At 48.9% G+C, this 17,965-nt stretch overlaps 1 protein-coding gene across 6 annotated transcripts in view; it reads right to left on the bottom strand.

Moving 5' to 3' along the window:
• SMG6 (SMG6 nonsense mediated mRNA decay factor) overlaps positions 1-17,965 on the bottom strand; it is a 90,636-nt gene that overhangs the window by 69,634 nt on the left and 3,037 nt on the right. For all 6 annotated transcript variants that reach the window (XR_007380778.1, XM_048967185.1, XM_048967186.1 and 3 more), the window contains exons 3-8: positions 16,473-16,665; positions 15,667-15,777; positions 14,797-14,903; positions 13,631-13,709; positions 12,293-12,403; positions 11,419-11,631 (exon numbers count right to left, since the gene is read on the bottom strand). Coding sequence is in view for 5 of the 6 variants with exons in the window: in XM_048967185.1 (XP_048823142.1) it covers positions 11,419-11,631; positions 12,293-12,403; positions 13,631-13,709; positions 14,797-14,903; positions 15,667-15,777; positions 16,473-16,665 (814 nt within the window). In the remaining variant the exon portion in view is untranslated. The remainder of the gene's footprint in view (positions 1-11,418; positions 11,632-12,292; positions 12,404-13,630; positions 13,710-14,796; positions 14,904-15,666; positions 15,778-16,472; positions 16,666-17,965) is intronic.

Here is a 17,965-nt window from a genome sequence, read left to right as displayed (position 1 = left end):
GAAGCTGTTAGCAGGAGACCTGCAACAATTCCATTGGTTTCATCCGACTCGCTGTGCAATTCAAGAGCGGGTCCCCTCCAAGGGATCCCTCAGAATGGTCCTGGTGCCCATGCTGGGATGCAGGGCTCCCTGCACACATCACTGCTCTGCTCCTCAGAGCAGGTCCCAGTCGGTCGCACGGGAAGAGCCCACCAAGTAATGTTGATGCATCAGTAAAGTTACATAAAAAAAAAAGAGACTTTGTCCCTTCCAGCTGAACAGCGGGCATCTCCGATATGGAAGTTACGAGCATATAGTGAAGGCATTAGTTATAAAAACAAACCAGCTGTCAAGGAGAAGAAGGGGTCCCTGCACACAGTAGTGCCTGAAGCTGAAAACAGCTGTTTCGGCTGTCATGAGTCAGCATGTGCAGACAGACTAAATCCACCTGGGAAGAAGCAACCTCACCAGAGGAAGCAATCCACTGCTGCTCGGGGAGCATTCACACACCGCACCTCCAACCAAAGTGGATTTGTTGCCATGGAAGACATCAACAGTGACTAACAACTCCACTCCAAGCACCTCAGTGCAGAGACAGCAACGGCCCTGAACAGCCAGCTCAAATCACAGCAGCCATGACAAGGATGTCCTGACAGCACGCAGAACAGAGGCGGTCAGACAGCTGAAAGGAAGGTCTGGCATGGTTTGAGCCAGAAACGAAGAAAGCAAGACCCAACCTCAAGAGACCGTGCCATGATTATCAAGGGTTGGAAATGCCTCCCACCCTCGTGCAGAAACACAGGAAATGCCACCAGGGTGCACAGGAAAAGGAGTGCCACGAGGCGGGCCAAGAAGCAGAGCCACGGACCCATTTGGCTAGCTGCAGGGAGTGCACAGAGTTTGGCACCTGAGCATCAGCCCCAGCTGTGAAGGAGGCACCAAATAAGGGAAGGATTCTGGAGCAGCGACTCCTGGGGAAAAAAGCGTTTCAAGTTAAAAATTGTTACTTCAGGTTTGGAAGTAAATTTCAGGATCTGGTCTTTATCAAGCGAAGCAAACTTTCTTCAACATCAGCAAAGCATCTGTGGAGCAGAAAGCAGTGTCAGAGTCAAAATAGGCTGCAAGAGACAAGTCCATTAATCAAGAGACCAGATGCAAAACTGCCTGCAACGAACACGCTGCCTCCACCAGAGTGGAAGGGGCTGCAGCACTGCGGGATGCTCCCCGAAGTCTGGGGTATCCTCAGTGAGGAGGGGTTGGGACACAGACCACAGAGCCACGCAGTTCAGCTCCAAAACACGTACCACACTCATCCCAAATATTTGCAGGGTTTCTTGGGCAGCCAGGATTTTCCAGGCACAGCTGCTTTGCTGGGAATCCAGGCACCTCAAGCATGCTGTACCTCCCTCCCAACTCCAGGGCTGGATATCCCACATTGACTATTATTGCTCCCTTACATATCCTTCAGCTAAATGCCAACTCGGCTCTCAGCCCACGCTGTCCCTACCCTGCAAGGTCCAGCCCTGGATGCTGCTCCCCATGGCAGAATCTCAGTGCAGCAGCACTGAGCACAGATTGCTTCTTGAAACCAAGGCTGCTGCATAATTCCTCTTCATATACCACCTGCGAGTGGATGTGGATACAGAGCCTCACTTTGCTTCTCCTGGCCACACGTTCAAGTGCAGGTATCTGTTCAGCAGCACAATGTCCTGCCCTGAATTGGATTCATTTTTGTAGCAACAGAAGCAACTCCAATGAGAGTCCCAATACTTAAACACGAGAGACCGCATGAATGAAAATCCAATTTGCTACGACATGGAAAAAAGAGGGAACCCTGATGTATCGTGGCCTTGAGGCACAGAAAACTCATTTGCAGGTTAAGAAGATCTGATACACTCCTGCAGCTTCCTGATCTTTTGGGCTGCAGCAGCTGTGGCTCCAAGACGCATCTCTTGGCTTTACGAGTTACAAGGCAGCATCCCAGCAAGAGAAACAGAGGCAGCAAGGAAGCCCTTCAGCACAGCCGATGAACTTTTGATTTATTCCTCTTCATCACTGCAGGAAGCAGGTGAGATGAGAAACATAAGCAAGAAAATGGAGCGTGTTAGCAACGCAGAATTGAGCAGCGGCCACTTTGCTGTCTCTGAAACAAATACCTGGTCTATAAGGACGTTTGATACGATTTAATCACGAAGCAGTAGCACATGAGTAGCACATTCCATTTACAGAAAACAGCTAGAGTGTTTGTATGCACGTGATTTCATTTTCAACCAGACCTGTACCTAAGCTGCTCGTAGAGCGTTCAAATCAGCAACGTGCAACACTCTCAAATAAAAACACAGACTGAAAACAGTTCATGGTGATTAAATAAGTTAAAACCTGATTGAATGAACATCTTCAAAAGTAGCAGCCTTCAGGTAACCCTCACTAAAGTGGATGGGAATAGGTCAGCAGAGGCTTTCTACCGGTGTTGCTATCAATGACCTGAAAGTAAATCCAGTTGCCCCTACCTGTGGTACAAAGGGAACAATAAGCACCGATGGTTACAGTGCATTCACATCAGGTTATTATAACTGTTTCATAATCCAGGTTTTTCCAACACTAAGTGCCACATCATACATGTCAGCTGGTGGAAAATCAGCCTCCTGGAGGCTGCGGTCAGGGCAGCTCCTGCAGAAAGGCTTCAGGGATTCCCAGAGCAACATCCAGCAGAAGGGTTAATGCGTCCCTCACACAGGGCAGGCACTGGACAGCATGTTTACATCTTTATACGGCACTGATGAGACTGACACTGAAATACCACATCCAGTTCTGGTGCCCTTGTTTTCAAAGAGATGCTGAAAAACTGGAAAAGGTCCAATAGCCATAAAAGCAATTCAAACACTAGAAATAATGTCTTGCAGTGAAAAAACTTAAACAGCTCAATCTGTTTAGTGTATCAGGAAAGCCTGGGAGGTGATTTGGTTGCAGCGTGCAAAGTACCTCCGTGGCATTTAAGGGCCCTTTACACTAGCAGAACTGCAAAGCATGAGAACAAATGAGAAACGTTCACTCTGGAAATAAGGCACAAATGTTTCAGAACCGGTGCAGTTATCACTGGAACAAACTCCCCAGGAAGAGGGTGGACTCTCAAGGCTGGATGTCTTTCTGGAAGTTTTGCTTTAGCCAAATACAAGTTACTTGGCTTCACACAGGAGTAGCCGGGTGAAATTTAAGGACCCGTGATATACAGGAGATCACACCAGATGATCTAATGGTCCCTGCTGGCCATAAACTCCATGAATCTATGCAAACATGCCAGAGAGGGTCCTCAGCTGAGATATCAAGTTAACTTTCAGCACAGAACTTTTCACGAGTTGGCTCTGGTGCTGCAGGTCATTTAGGATACAAGCTCAGCTCTTCCAGACTGCATCTGGTTAAGCACTGAGAGATGACCCAGGCAGCACTGCTCTCTGTCCAGCAGGTAAGGCAGGCTGCATGCTGTGCGCTGAAGCGGCTCCAAGCAGCAAAAGCAGCTCATACTCAAATACATACTGTGTGCCAGGAGTGAACAGCATCCTCTTCCTGCGATAGAAAACTGACACTGAGAAACGTGCGATGAGTTCAGGCCATAAGAAATCTCCTGTTCACGTAGCTGAGGATGTTGTCAACCTTCTTCGCTACCTCCAGAGCAGATTATTTGTGGGGTTCAAGCACAAAGTGGGAAGACAATGAGAGAGATTAAGAATGGTGAGGACAGAAAAGACACGACTAACGGGAGTTAGGCCAACAGAGCAGACATTCGGACAAGGGGCTGAGCAGAGGCACGGCCTTCCAGAAGGATGACAGCGTTATCATCAGCAGCTCGCCATACTCCTGCTCTCCCAGCTGTGCTCAGCAATGAGGGACAGGGCGGTGGCAGCCAGGCTGAGCTCAGCACAGCTCCCACAGGACTGAGCTGGATCCACATGTGAGCATCACGCAGCTGTCCTGCTGCATTCGGATACATCCGGAGCCTTTGCTCCTACCTGGACAGTGCAGTGCAGGGCACTCAGGCATCTCCCTCTTCACTCTGAATCGCACAGCAATGAAATCTGCTGGGGAGGAAGAGTAGAGCCAAGGACAGAGGAAATGACACAGATTCCAGCAGGTTCCACTCCCTGATCCTCCGGAAGGAAGTTTCTTTCCGAATATCCACCTCCACAGTGGATACGGAATCTGGCTGGAAGTGCCTCATTCGACACTGGAAAGAAATAAATATTCCCCATGGCAGAAATAAGGGTTTGGCTGTGGAATATGAGATGCCAACCCAGCCAGTATACAGCAGAAAAAGTCGAACTGGGCCAACATCAGACAGAGATCAAGGTTAGACTAACAAGAAAGGCTCAAGAGCAATCACTGCCTAACAGCCCTCACCCTGCTCTGGGAAATTTCCCAGTCCTGCTATTAGACATTTTACTTCCTTTACCAGTGCTGCCAATTCCTGCAGCATTCTTGTCTGAAGTGCAAACCCTCCCTTCCCAGCACCGCTCTGCAGTGCCTGGATCATCCAACCCGCCGTACGAGAAAGGGCTCATGTGCAGCAGCAGGAGGGGGTTTGGTTACACACAAATCCCTGGCTGATCAGCACCAGCAGGAGAGGAAATGAGGAAAGAGTGACTGACAGGGAACGGCGGTTTCTGGCTGATTGTGCTTGGTTTTAGGGTATGAGAAGCCTGTTGGAACTTGAAGCTTTGCCCCCCTGCTCCGCACAGCCTCTCTGAGCACTGGGATACAGCAGAGCCCCTCACCCAGGGGTAAGTCACTGATGTCTTTTCGTAGGGCTCCCACCTCTGATCCACCGCCCTCCTTCCACATTAGCACCAGATGCTTGTTATAGGAAGGAGAACACGTCGATGTTGCTCCCCTTCAAGTAACATCAGACCCTGCCTTGTTCTTCACAGTCAGATAAAACCACCAATGTGGTCTAAAAATAAGTAAAAAATATATATATATAATAAGAATCAACACCAACTTCTGGAAACTCTTACCATAGCTTAGCCTTCACTATCTGTTTAGTGGCAAAAGGTCAGGTTGTGCTGGAAAGCAACACATGGGTTCTACATGACATGCACACACATGTTCTATGGGTAACCAGGCTCTATGAGCAGTCCTGAGCTCTGGGAGCTCTAGCAGAGCGGTGCCGAGCATCAATGGGAGATCTGTAGGGTCTTGTTCTGTCTCGTGCTTTTTTGGTTGGATTGCTAACGCATAAACCACAGCTGAGGAGGTTTTAGAAGTTAAAAAAGATCAGAGTTCTAAAGAAGCTATAAATGCAAGCAGAGAGGGGTGCACAACTGGTCGGCAAAAATGTCAGTGCTAGCTGCATGGCTGAATGTCACGTCTCAAGCCCAGAGAGGCTACGAGTGTGGTTTTAGTGTTTAACCAGTTTCAACTGCAGCCTGGCACTCTTTTACTTCCTCTGCACTGAAGGCTCCTCACTGCTGGGGGAAGAAACCAATCTCACCGCATGACACCAAACGGCTCGAGTAAAAATAAAGCCCCGAGGTGGTTTGGTGACCTGAGGTCGTATTAGGAGGTGGAGGGGTTGCAGGCTGGGGAAAGCACTCAGAAATACTCGTGCTGCCAACCAAGAAAGAGATTGCAGGAAAGGAGGCAAGGCAGAGAATTAACAAGAGTCCAGCAGTACAGAGGCTGAGAAGTCTCTTTCGCACGCTACCAGCTCCCCCGTGCTCAAAACAGTTTGTAAACCGTTTCCTAAACACAAAGGGGAAAAAAAAAAACCCAGACCTAGTCCTGACCTCCACGAATGAGTAACCAAACCCAACTGCTTCCTGCCAGCTTGTGGGGGTGAGAGAAGGAGGCTGCTGGGCAGGGCAGATGGAACTCCAGGTTTCTCCCTCTCAAGTACTGCTTTGGGCATAAAAATTAGGGATTCGGCATCTCCCGCTGCCTTTTCATGTGGGTGGTGGGTAAAGGACAGGAATAAGGAGGGGCAGCTCTCTGTTGACTGCTAGCATTCAACGTTCCCACCCCGCAGGTTCTCTCTGTGCCATAGGGGAGGCTCAGAGGAGCACTGCAGCACAGCCAAGCTTCTAGTCAAATACAAGGCAACAGAGCAGCAAGCAGCAGGCTGGAGGGGAAGCACTGCCCTCCCCTGACAGCAAGGACCATTCTGCACCAGACCATAGACAGCATCGCTAAGCGTAGACGAACTTCCTGAGCAAAGAGCAGCTGCCTTCCTGCAAAAAAAGGTGCTGATGGCAGCCTGACCCACCACCCCAATGTGAGACCTTGGGTATACCCTGCAGTGAGAGAAACCCACCTCCTGTGTCCCCTCCCTTTGGGGACACACCTATGTCACCGCCCTGGTGCGGCTCCAACATGTAACAGGCGTGAGAAAAGGCTTCAGCAGAGAGCACTGCTGGTCCCGTGGTTTCTATTCCCTCCACTCTCCGCACATGTGTGCAATGCTGGGTGTAAATAACACATACAGAAGTTAGCCTGTGAGCTTTAAGAGAGCCATGCAAGCCTGCAGGGTTACCCTTTGCATCCCAGCAGTGAGTGGAAGGCAAGCAGTGAATGCAGAGCCTGCTGCATTGCATGCCTGTGCTTTCACACTGCCAGAAGTGCTGCCCAGCCATGCTGGACCCATCAGCAAGGCAGCAGAATGGGGGGCAGATGCCTCAGATTAACAAGTCTCCCAAATGGCTTCTTGTCCACCTGTATGGAAGAGCAGCCATCATGACAGCAATACATCATTTCCACGTCAGTCTGTCATTAACTTCTAGTTGTGTATAATGAAAAAGCTGAGAGCAAAAGGAGCTGCTCTCAAACAGGGATGCTTCTGTGGGGTATCTGCACAAGGTAAGCTGGGCCATGCTCGCAGATGCTCAGTTCACATCAGAGCAGCCTCTTAACAAACCAGACACTCCTAGGGACTGCAGGCAGTGACAGTAGGGCCACCCCAGCACTGAGCACAGGTCACTACTGTTTCTCAGTGTGACTGGCCCCAGCAGAGGACACGCTGATGGAACACAATGGCCAGAATCCACCCACCAAAACTTGTAACGGATAAACAGAAGGTCTGATCCCACTGCTGCCCTAGCAGCACTCCTCTCCAGATGTAAAACCCCAGAGGAAAAGCTGCACTGCCTGAAACCAGCTGTGAGAAGGAGCCAGCGCAGAGCAACTGCTGCCCAAGAGGAACAAGGACACAGAGGACAAACAACAAACACGGCCACGGAAAAACGGATGTGAAAAGTGCAGGAGCTGACTGGGACAGCTCTTTTCCCAGCTAATGACACGTGCCTTCCACCAAGACAGTGCCCTAGACAGCCCCCAGGAGCACAGTTGTTCCCTAACTGCCTTTCTCCTGCCTTGGACCATGAATAGGCTGCAGAGGTGTAAGTGAACGTAGCATTCATGGTGTACAGACAAATGGTGGCACGTAAAGCTAAGCAGAGGAGAAGAACTAAGAAAGAAAGTGAGAATCCTTGCAAACGTCTTATCTCAGGATGAAAGAAAAGAACCACAGCCAAAGCTATCATAAAGATAACTCCAAGCAGGCACTGTCATATAAGTTCTCAGTTGTCTAAATCCAGACCTAGAGGAAAAAAAAGGACAAGTCTCACAATCTCCCCTGCTTTATGAAGACAGTGACCTCATCCTTCTCCCAGAAGGTTTCAGGTAGTGGACCATCTCCCTGCATGCTTAACACTCATCTCGTATTATAGGACTTAGTAGATGGAAGCAGCCGAGAAAAACAGCACCATTCACCTGAAAGAAAACACAAACACTCAAAGATACACGCTGCTTACAGCCTCAACACATTTTTGGGTGGTCCTGTGTGGAGTTGGACATGATGATTGCTATGGCTCCCTTGCAGCTTGAGATATTCTTTGATCCTATGAAAAAGGGTTGTTGCTCCAAGAGCACCCAGCACCAGGCACAAGCAACACCTCTGTTCCTAACCAGCAGGCTGAGCAGAAACAGGAAGGTTCCTGCACCAGTGCACAGAGCTGGGACAACAGATCTCAACTCTGGCCTTAACTTCCCTAGGAGCATTTTTGGTGGCTCTACCAACCTTCTGATGGCTTTGCAAGATTGACCTCTCATACAGAGCCCGGAAGGCTTCATTCTTTAGTGATTCCAAAGCATTCAGACATCTGGAGAGAACTATTATTCAATTACTGTTATGCCAAGGGAAAACCTCTCTTCCATAATCCCTGCTGCAACTATGCAGTAATCTTTATGAGTGCACTCATGCTACGTGATAACATTAGGAAGTATCTACTGCAGAGCACGGGCAGCAGGCAACTGCAACTGTGGGAACTGTAACTCAGCGTTTCCTGACAGGGGTGATTAAAATCTCAAACTTAGTGTAATATTAACACTTTCTCAAGAGACTGACAGCACATATGCCCTGTTTACTTTACCAACTCACAGCCCGTGCAGTAAGCTGCAGACACTACTATCACGTTTAAGATCAATATAGGCCCAAGGCAAACGAAACTAGTGGCACAGAACAAGTAGGACTCAGCTCTCCAGTCTCCAGCTCTACAGCTATATGGCTGCCCAATATAGTTGCCCACTGATTCAGTCTCCTTTTTTTGCTCTTCTTAGTGAATTCCTACACAAAGTCAGGTAAGCAGGGCAACGGTTCAGTCTGAACTCTCAAATCACTGCACACCTAGAAGCACACAACGTATGAAAGACCACAGAAAACAGCCAAAAGAAAAACAGAATGAAACTCCAAAAGGCTGCTGACATAACGGACAAACCCCAACCACAGAAAGGGAGGCTGCAACCCAAACACTTCTGCTTGCTTTGTCCCATGTCCTCCATGCCAGCACTGCCAAATGGTTACTGGGAAGATGCACAGCCCTTGGTGTAGATAGGCAGCACATGCTTCCAGTTCTCCATCTACCTACAATTACACGACATAGCAAACAGTGGAAGCAGCAGCTACGCCAATCCTCTACCTGAACAGAGAGTGCCAAGGCAAATTGCCAGCCCTGCACACCGCCAGCCTTCGTCACAGTGATAGCTGCAGCACGAACCGCCCTTCTGCAGCCTTGCGGTCACACCTTATTTACTCCTTTCAGTTCACTTCTAACCCTGAAATAAAGCTGTGATGCTTCTGTTTTTACACAGGGCTACAGAGGAAAACAAAAAAGAAAAGCACCACAGCACCATACAGGTATACACGGAGCAGACTCTGACAGGTACAGTGTGCAGATGTGCAGGTTCCAGGAGGGATGCATTCAGCATCTCCCTGCCCAGCCTCTTCCCACACCTCTGCCTGAATGCAGTCAGATCTGTTGGGTTCTATGATTACGTTGTACCTGGTCCTGAAAGCTGAACACTTACCCACTTTATCCTATACAATTCCATTCTTTGGCTCAGCAACAGCTGATGCCTGAGGAGCCACCTGCAGGTCTCAAATGTCAGAATAGATGAAAGAACACAGCTTCAGCCTTTTCAAGGGCTAAAACCACCAAGGAAGGTACCAGGAGGCAAGGACACAGTTTAGACTCATTTCCCTATGATGACATGCAAGCACTGGCACACTTCCCCTGGGAGAAGAGCAGTTCCCTTCTGCCCCAGCCCGCATGGGGAACACATCTGCTGGAGGCAGAGGCGCTGCCAGGTCTGAGGCTGCTGCCTCCTCTGGCCCACGCAGGGCCTTCCGAGGCCAAACAGTGCCACACAGTGGCAACAAGCAGGTTCCTCAGCTTCTCTCCAGCCCCCTGAAAGCACAGAAAAGACTCCTAAATTGCTGCAGCTTTTTATCCGGCTCCCAGCTTCAGCACACGGGAACTTCAGCGACCTGGTGTAGGGAACCTGCTTTGGCAGGGCGGTTGGACTCGATGATCTCTGGAGGTCCCTTCCAACCCCTACAATTCTGTGATTCTGTGAACTTCGGGAGCGATGCAGATGTAAGATTTCTTCCTCACCTGGTTATTTTTAATCCAGGTCAGTTTGGTGACACACTCACAGTTCAGCTCCACAAACAGTTGCACCACCAACATGAGTGGAACGGTGCACTGCAGCCCGAGTAGAAAAATCTTGGCTGCAAAGAACACAGCGCCCAAACCTGCACCCTCTGCTCCCCCTGCCCTTTTGCCTTTGTGTTTCTGGTTTGCAGCCTCTCAGAGCCAGTCAGAGAACCCTTCCATGAGCCAATACTTCAAACTGATGAAGAGATGAAGAGTAAGGGTAGTAATCAGCTGCGAGATCTGAACATGCATTGCCAGCACAGCCCTCACAGAACAGACCAAGAGCAAGCTCGAGCAAACATCATCACACTGTAAACGACCAAACATCACTGCCCCCCACTTTGCTAGAGGCTACACTACCCCACATGGCAGTACTGCAGAAGAGAAACTCCCAGTGCCTCAAAAACACTCACAGCATTTTATATAAAAGCTCTGCATCAGTGATTTATGGAAACCCTAAAGCTTGGCACATTCCTTTCAATGATGCTGAGGCAGCAAAGGTCTCCAGAAGAGAAGCTGAGGAGAGGGAAAACAACCGAGGGCAGTAACATCCAAAAAATGCTGCTGCACTGTGCCAGAGCTTATCTTCCAAAGCCCTGAGACTTCGCCCCAGTTCCACCCAGCTGAAGTCACAAACTCGTTATAAAAGTGCAATCATATTTGAGAAGCTCTGGGCCTCACAGTATGCAGAGAAGGCCTTCCCAGTTCTGCTAAACTCACATCCTTAACAGCCATTTTAGGACAGGCAGTCCAGAGCTCCCTGGCAAGTCTTCTTGCAGGCCGCATGTGCCAAAGCAGCGTGAGGATTCCTAGAGAATGAGCTTCCAACCATCATTGTCTTTGCCTACATTCCAGTGCCTGACAAACAGAGTTCACTCGGGCTCCTTTTACAAGGTACACAGCTCAAACAGATTGATGAGGGATGCTGTCAGTCACATTTTTAATCCTCACAGAAGGAACGAGAGAGTCTGGCCTCTCAGCAGAACAAGCAATGCAAATACAACACATACCCTGGAAATTCAAACCGCAGTTTTCACATCCCCAATGCAAACTTCCAACTGCCTGGCAATGGGACAAATGACCCGCTTCCATAACATGCAGTAGAGCTACTTGGTCACCATTAACCCTGGTCTCCAGCATCTGACCTCATTTCCCACCGGCAACCTCACCCAAGTTAGAGCCTCCACAAGAGGCATTTTCTGCTTCTTCTGTTTGTGCCTCTCCTATTCCATATCAGCCACACCAGCGCACGCTGCCAAGAAATGGATGGTAACAACATGCTTTAAACATGAGAGGCACGAGGTCACCAACTCCTCAGCCTGACCCAGGCACAGCTCCCATAGGGGAAGCCAAAACACTGGAAAATTTAGCAACAGGAAAGCAAAACAGATCCAGTGTCATTCCACTGCATTCCAAACACATGACACCAAAGCCAGCAGCCGCCTCCTGCACTACTCACGTCGCTGGGGCTGAGGTTCCCAAGACCATTGTCCTGCTCAGAATCTCTGCCGGATTCGTGGCCCTGAGAGGAGCGGGGGTGGGAAGGATGGATCCAGATCTCCAGCCGCGTGCCATCGTCTCCAACTTGTCGCAACGTGGACTTCTTGCCCTTCCCTCGATGGCTGGGGCTCAGCTCCAGCACCTGGTGCTTCTTCTGCTCCATCTGCTCTGCCTGTGCAGATAGGACACAGTTAGATCACCCAGGGATAAAAGTTCAAGAAATATATCATTTTATTTACACGGAGAAACTGGCTCTTGTCCCAGCTTAAAAACCACAGTAACTCACTGACAGTCCAGAATTTGGTTTCTGACACTACAGGAGAGGGCAGATGAGAGATTATTATTATATATATATATATATATTTTTTTTTTTTTAAACTGATTGCTCAATGGGGTAAGTAAAGCTCCATCCAGTTCCTAGCAGTGTTTAACAGTCAACACGCTGCATTTTTGATTTGAGGCACAAATTGCAGCTTCTCCTTCCCACCTCTGTGGGACACCTATGGAATAAGGCAATGATCAAATTGCATGCTGAGGCCACGCTGCAAACCACAGCGACCTCCAGCCCTTACTGAGCTCAGCTGTTTTAGCTTGTGACACAGAATTAAGAGATTCAGCTGCCTAAGCAACCCCAAAATCAGACTGTGGAGAGGCAGAAAGATACCATCATTTGGAAGGCTTTCCTTATCTTCCAACATGGAATTGCTTACAAGTAAGACTCGTAAAACTCCAAGACCAAAAGCCACCATCACCCTTCTCCCCAGGTTGCAGCTCTCCAGCTGTGGGTCAGCTCAGGGAGCTGCAGCATCCCACAGCCCAGCTCCAAGACTCACCTTGCGTTTTGTCTCTTCAAACAGACTCATGAGGCTCTCCTTGGCTGTGAGGATGGGGTTACTAGCTGCCAGACTGCGCATGTAGTAGTAGACAGCATCCAGCTTTCTCCTCTGCAAAAACACAACCAGACTCAGAGCTGGCATTCATTCTGGGAAACTCAGGGCAAAGCCCCCACGCCATTCACTTCCCATGTCGTTCAATACACTTTCCTTCTCCCTCAACAGTGCCTGGGAGACAGATATTCGCAGAGTAAGAGCAGTCCTACAAACAAGCTGGACCCTTCTCCATCCACATTCACGACTATCTACAACATCCAGCACAAGTGTTTCACCTGGGTTAGGGAGGGCAGCTGACATGACAGCTTGCAGACCTGCTTCCTCTAACCCTACAGAAGCCAGCAAACCAGAAGCTCACACAAAAATCTCTCAGCAGACACAGCAATAAAGGGCATCAGCATAAATTCTGAATTCCTGACAGTTTGGGAAAAAAAAAACAAACACCTCCTTTCAACGTTGTCATGAATATGGAAATTACTCCACAGAGGTCCAGGAATACAGGAAGTTTTGCCAGACTCCTGCCTGTGGTGAAAGATGCCCTCCTTATCTCAGTCTGCCACTCGAGCCACCTCTCAGCATCTGTTCTCCCACAGCCCTGCCACAGGGAACACTGTAAGACATCACTCCTTGAGTCTTTATACCATGGAGACCCACAGCCATTTAGGGCCTTACAGAACGCCACAGCAGGGCAGGATACTTGGCAGCCTTCAGTCCCACTTGCGGAGTCAGAAAAGTCATTCCCAGCCACAAGGAAACTGCATTTCTAACCCATGCAGTTCTGAACTAGTATTCCAAAAAAGTCTTTTCAGTATTGTAAATGAGATCCTTCCCAGCCCCCATGCCCCAGGCTGATGCCCCCATTATCTGCTGCAAATCGTCTTTGAAACAAGCTTTCCTGCATGGCTAGAGGAGCCAGCAAAACTAAAGCTGCATGTTGATGTCACTTCGAGCAGTCAAGTATAAAAATGTCATGCAAAACCTTAAACGCAGCCCACTTGCAATGCAAGTGCTCTCTCATCAGCCCACAGAGCAGTCCCAAAAATGCAGATAGCCTGGGGCAGTAATGTGTGTCTAGCAAAGCAGCCAGGAACCAACAGCTGGAATCCACCGAACACACCCTGCCATCAACTCTGTTTTTTTTTTTAATTAAAAAAAAAAAACCAACAAAAAACATCTGGAAGTGCTGCCTTAAACAATGTCTTCCTCCACCAGATGGAATCCCACAGCCTTCCCAGAGGCTCTTCCTGTGCTTGCTACATCTCTGTATGATGAACGTCTTACCGTGTAGATGGCCAGCAGTGCCAGCTGGTTGTATGGGCGGCCGTTTTTGGGAGCAATTTGTTGAGCCTTCAGGTACCAGCTGAAGAATGAAAGAACCAGGGGAAAAGTTACTGAAAGGACATCAGGTTGTCTTCCTCACTGTGGAGGGCACAAAGTTCCCTCTGCAGCACTGGCAGCCCAGCACTGAACAGGCCCTTTGCTCAAGTGCCCTCTGCCTGCATGAGTGTGCACAGCTAGTAAGTCTGTACCCAGCACAGAGAGGCAGAGCCAGGGCACAGGACAAGAGGGAGAGGCAGACACAGCTGGAGAAAGAAATGTTCTTGGCTCAGCCTGAAGATGAGCATTTAGCCAGCTCCACTAAGAGTTGTCTCCAGTGCAGCCTCAGGCAGAAAACAGGCTATTTGCAGACACTTTTTTCTCCTCCCCCTTTTTAGCAGCTGGGATCAAATCTTCCTGGCTGCTTAGCTCATTATTTAATTATCTCAGAAGAAGTGGCATCCATTAAGATGCAGCCCATTCCTTCCTCCTATATCCCCTCAGTTGTATTATCCAGCTTATTTCATGCCACACAAATCTGTCAACACTGTTCAAATGCAGAATGAACACGCTGTGCTCCTTCCAGCCCTGTAAGATATCAGTGCACTTCACAAACAGGCAGCTTTCCCCACCCTGTTTCAACCTTCCATGGGATTCAGGGCCCCATGCTGGGCTCAATTGCTCACTACCACTCTTTGCTCCAGGAAAATAAAAAAGATCAGGAAGAAGGACTGTATGCCAGGCAAAACAAGAGTGATAGGAAGCAACAGGTGCCAATAACTTCTGATGCAGTCAGAACATATGGGCACATATGGGAATCTCTCCTAGCTGGGAAGCTAGCAGAAAATATATCAGTTTGCCAGCCTCAGAGGCATGAACACTCCCTGCTGCAGGATCAGCACAGGACGACTTCCACAACACACAGCTGGAGGAAGATGGATCTGCTGGGTTGATTTTGGATAGAAAAGCAGTTCACATTATACCTTTAAGTTACACAGGACTGCAGTACAAGAAGGAGGCATGAAAAGACTCCTTTGGTTAGAGGCAAGCTTAAGCATGAAATGAGATGCATCCCTTGTAACTAGATAGAAGAGGAGCTTTGCTCAGCCCTGGGGTGAAGAACACAATACCTGCGTGCCTTTCCATAGTTTGCCGTATCGTTTGCTTGTTCTCTGTATCTGCAAATGTCCCCTTGACAAATCATACACCTCTGGGCACTGATCAGAGCATACTTCACCTGAAAGAAAGCATTCAGTTGTTCAGCTGGGAGCTGCACATCCCAACTCACCTAAACACCCTGCGAGTTCATGGGGATGGTGAGGAGCTAAGAGGAGGTCGCTGGCAAACTGAAGGTCAAAAACAAAGGCTGCAGAGTTAAACAAGGCTCAGTGGCACTGGTTCAGCATTAGTAAAGGCAACCCAACCCCCCAGATACCTACTCCCTTACACAACATCCTAGCTCTCGCTCAGAGGAAGTAGGTTTCAGAATCTGTGGTTCATTCAGTCCAAGAGAAATGCGAGGAAGATAAACTGGTTAAAACAAACACATCTCTCTGGGAATGGAGCTTGACTAAAATATCCTCTTCCAACTGTTCTCACACCTGCACTCACAGCTCAGGGCAATCACTGTCATGCGTCAGAGAGAGCCCAACTGCTAGCCTTCCTCATTCATTATTCTGAATTCCATATACAGAAGGATGAGTTGTTCAGTATCTAAGGCCAAGCCGGGGTACCTCTGACACTTCCTCCTCCTGATTAGCCCTAGTCAAAGAGACGATACAAAAAGACAAGTTCTTTCTTTGCAAAGGAAGCTGAGCAATGTTAATACACTGGAGTTAGCTCAACATGTTCTCTAACAGCTGAGATTCCCTGCAAACACTCTGCTGTCTGTTCAGACTACAGCTGCCCACCTCTTGGCAAGGGCAGCACGCCGAGTGCTGAGTCCAGCACACAGCACACCACTAACAGGAGGAGAAGACTCCAGGAGAAAGCCAACCTACCATTTTCCGCAGAGGCTTGCAGCGGATGGCCATCCCATCCATGTAGTCCTCCAGCTTGAACTGGTATGACACCTGCAGCTTCTGGAGTAAGCCATCAAAAAAGGAAGTGCCCTGCAGAACACATGTATTTGGTCGTTCTCATTTTTCCAAAGACAAGCAGAAAATCTTAACGCTCTCCTTTAGTTACTGCAGGAAAGGTCCTTCTCCCTCTGGTTTGTGCTGTTCTCTTCAGAAAGCAATAAGGCAAGAGGATCTCCAGCTTCAGTTTGTTTTAGGGCTGAGCTAGCCAAAGTCAAGGCTGACCTGATTTTGTGTTAGCCACAGTCCTGCTCCAACAAGAGGTTGGACAGAAGCCTTCCAGTAGTTCCTTCCTGCCAACACAGTTCTGTAAAACACATCTCCTGGATTTGTCAGCCTCCCTTCTACCATGAGTAAACTGAGCCGAGTGCCTAACAGCATGACTTTTCAGCAAATTTGATAAAGATAGCACAAACACCTCTGTGAATGTTCTTGTTTCTTTCCATTTAAGGATGCTTAGCTCATTTTAGCTTAAATCAATCTCTCATCAAAACAGAACACGCCAAAGCAAGCCTGGTTTAAATTATAACAAATATCCACCTGGACCAACACTTGCTGCACTAAATTGTAATCTGCCTGTGCATTCTTTTTGCTTAAGCATGGCCTTAGGCACACGTAGCAATAAGCAGGACCACAAAGGCTAGCTCGCTGTCCAGCTATACCAACCTGTTCTAAACACCAACCAGTCAAAAGTTTAGCAAAGCCTGGGGGTGTTTCTCTCCTCCTACCTCATCTAGAAGTTGGAGAAGTTTGTTCCGAATTTCTTGGGCATTTTCCCCCAGAGGATCCTTGAGGAGCTGCCGGAATTTCTCAATCACTTGGTAGAAGGCGTTCTTCCACAGCAGCTGGTCCACATTCTGGGTATCAGAGAACTCGATATCCATCAAAATGCACCGCTCGTACAGCTGCAGCATCTCCACCCTAGAGTGAGACACGATCAGTGGTCGACACAGCAGCCTGGCAGAGCAGGCAGGGAGCACGTGCTGAACCACCTGCTGCCTCTCATCCTGCAGGCATGAGATGTCAGCAGTTGGCTTGGCTCACACGCTATGGCAAATGGATGCTTCCAAACATGCCCTAGAAAGAGATGGAAGTTCTTGTAACCAAACACCCCTTCTGCTCCAGCAGAGCAAATTGAAAGGACCATCTCTCTTTCTGCACGCGTAAAAAAGGATTAGGACTCACCAAACAGCAAAGAGGCTCTGCTAAAGCTCTGCCTCTGGGAAGAGCAAGACCTAATTATCTCCTGAAAGTAATACAGAAAACAGCATACACAGCCAGGCTTCTTCTGCTTCCAACCACAAAGCCTAGCTACTAAGGGCCAGGAACAAGCACACAAAGCACCCAAGAGCAAGAGATCTTGCCATTACAGTGACCTGCGTATCACTTTGTGCAGCCAAAATGCATGCTGGAATAACAAACCACGTTCCCCTCACCAACTAACAAGAGCTCAGCCCAGACACTGGAACAGAACTCCCACACATAATTTGATGGAATGGATACACGCTGCTGCAGGGCAGGGACCAACTGAACCTGTGCTCTGGGGAAGGGCAGCCCTCACCAGCCATGGCAGCACAGCCTCTCTCATCCTAACCTGAAACCTCCAATGCTGTTACCAGTGCACACATATCCCCTCTCTGTGGTCTGTGCTGCGAGTCCCTCAAATGCAGAACAAGCCCTGAAAAGAGCTCAGCTGCCAGATTTACTGCCAGTCAGCTCTGAAATAAGCCTCCAGAGAAGCCCCAAAGACCACACGTAAATGTGGTAGATGCCAAGTAGAAACTTGCTCCAGTCATGTTAACTGCCCTCCAGAGTGCCAGAGTCACTTTCCTCTTGCTAGGCTGCCCTCACCAGGCCATCCCCAGTGGACTGCCATATGTCATAGGGCTGAACAGTGTCAACAACAAAACTAGTGGCACTTAGAAAGTGCTGTCACTGCCACACAGCACCAGGAATCCACATAACACTTTGCAAGCACAAGCTGAGAGCTGCTGTGCTGAAGCCATCAATGCAAATCAGAAATCAAAGGCTGGTAATAAAGCAAAAGTACACCAGCAAATACCAAAAGCACACGAGAGCCCTGGAGCCAAGGGAGCCCAGCTCCAGCAAGAAGAACCCAAGAACTGCAGCAGGTGCTTGTCCTGTTCCCCTATGTGCCTTCAGCACAGGCACAACCATGAGGAGCCACAATTTAACCCTCAGCCTAAGCTAAAGAGATAAT

Source organism: Lagopus muta, chromosome 20 (assembly GCF_023343835.1).
Source record: "Lagopus muta isolate bLagMut1 chromosome 20, bLagMut1 primary, whole genome shotgun sequence".
NCBI classification, from domain to species: domain Eukaryota; kingdom Metazoa; phylum Chordata; class Aves; order Galliformes; family Phasianidae; genus Lagopus; species Lagopus muta.
This window is presented reverse-complemented; position numbering and strand designations above follow the sequence as displayed.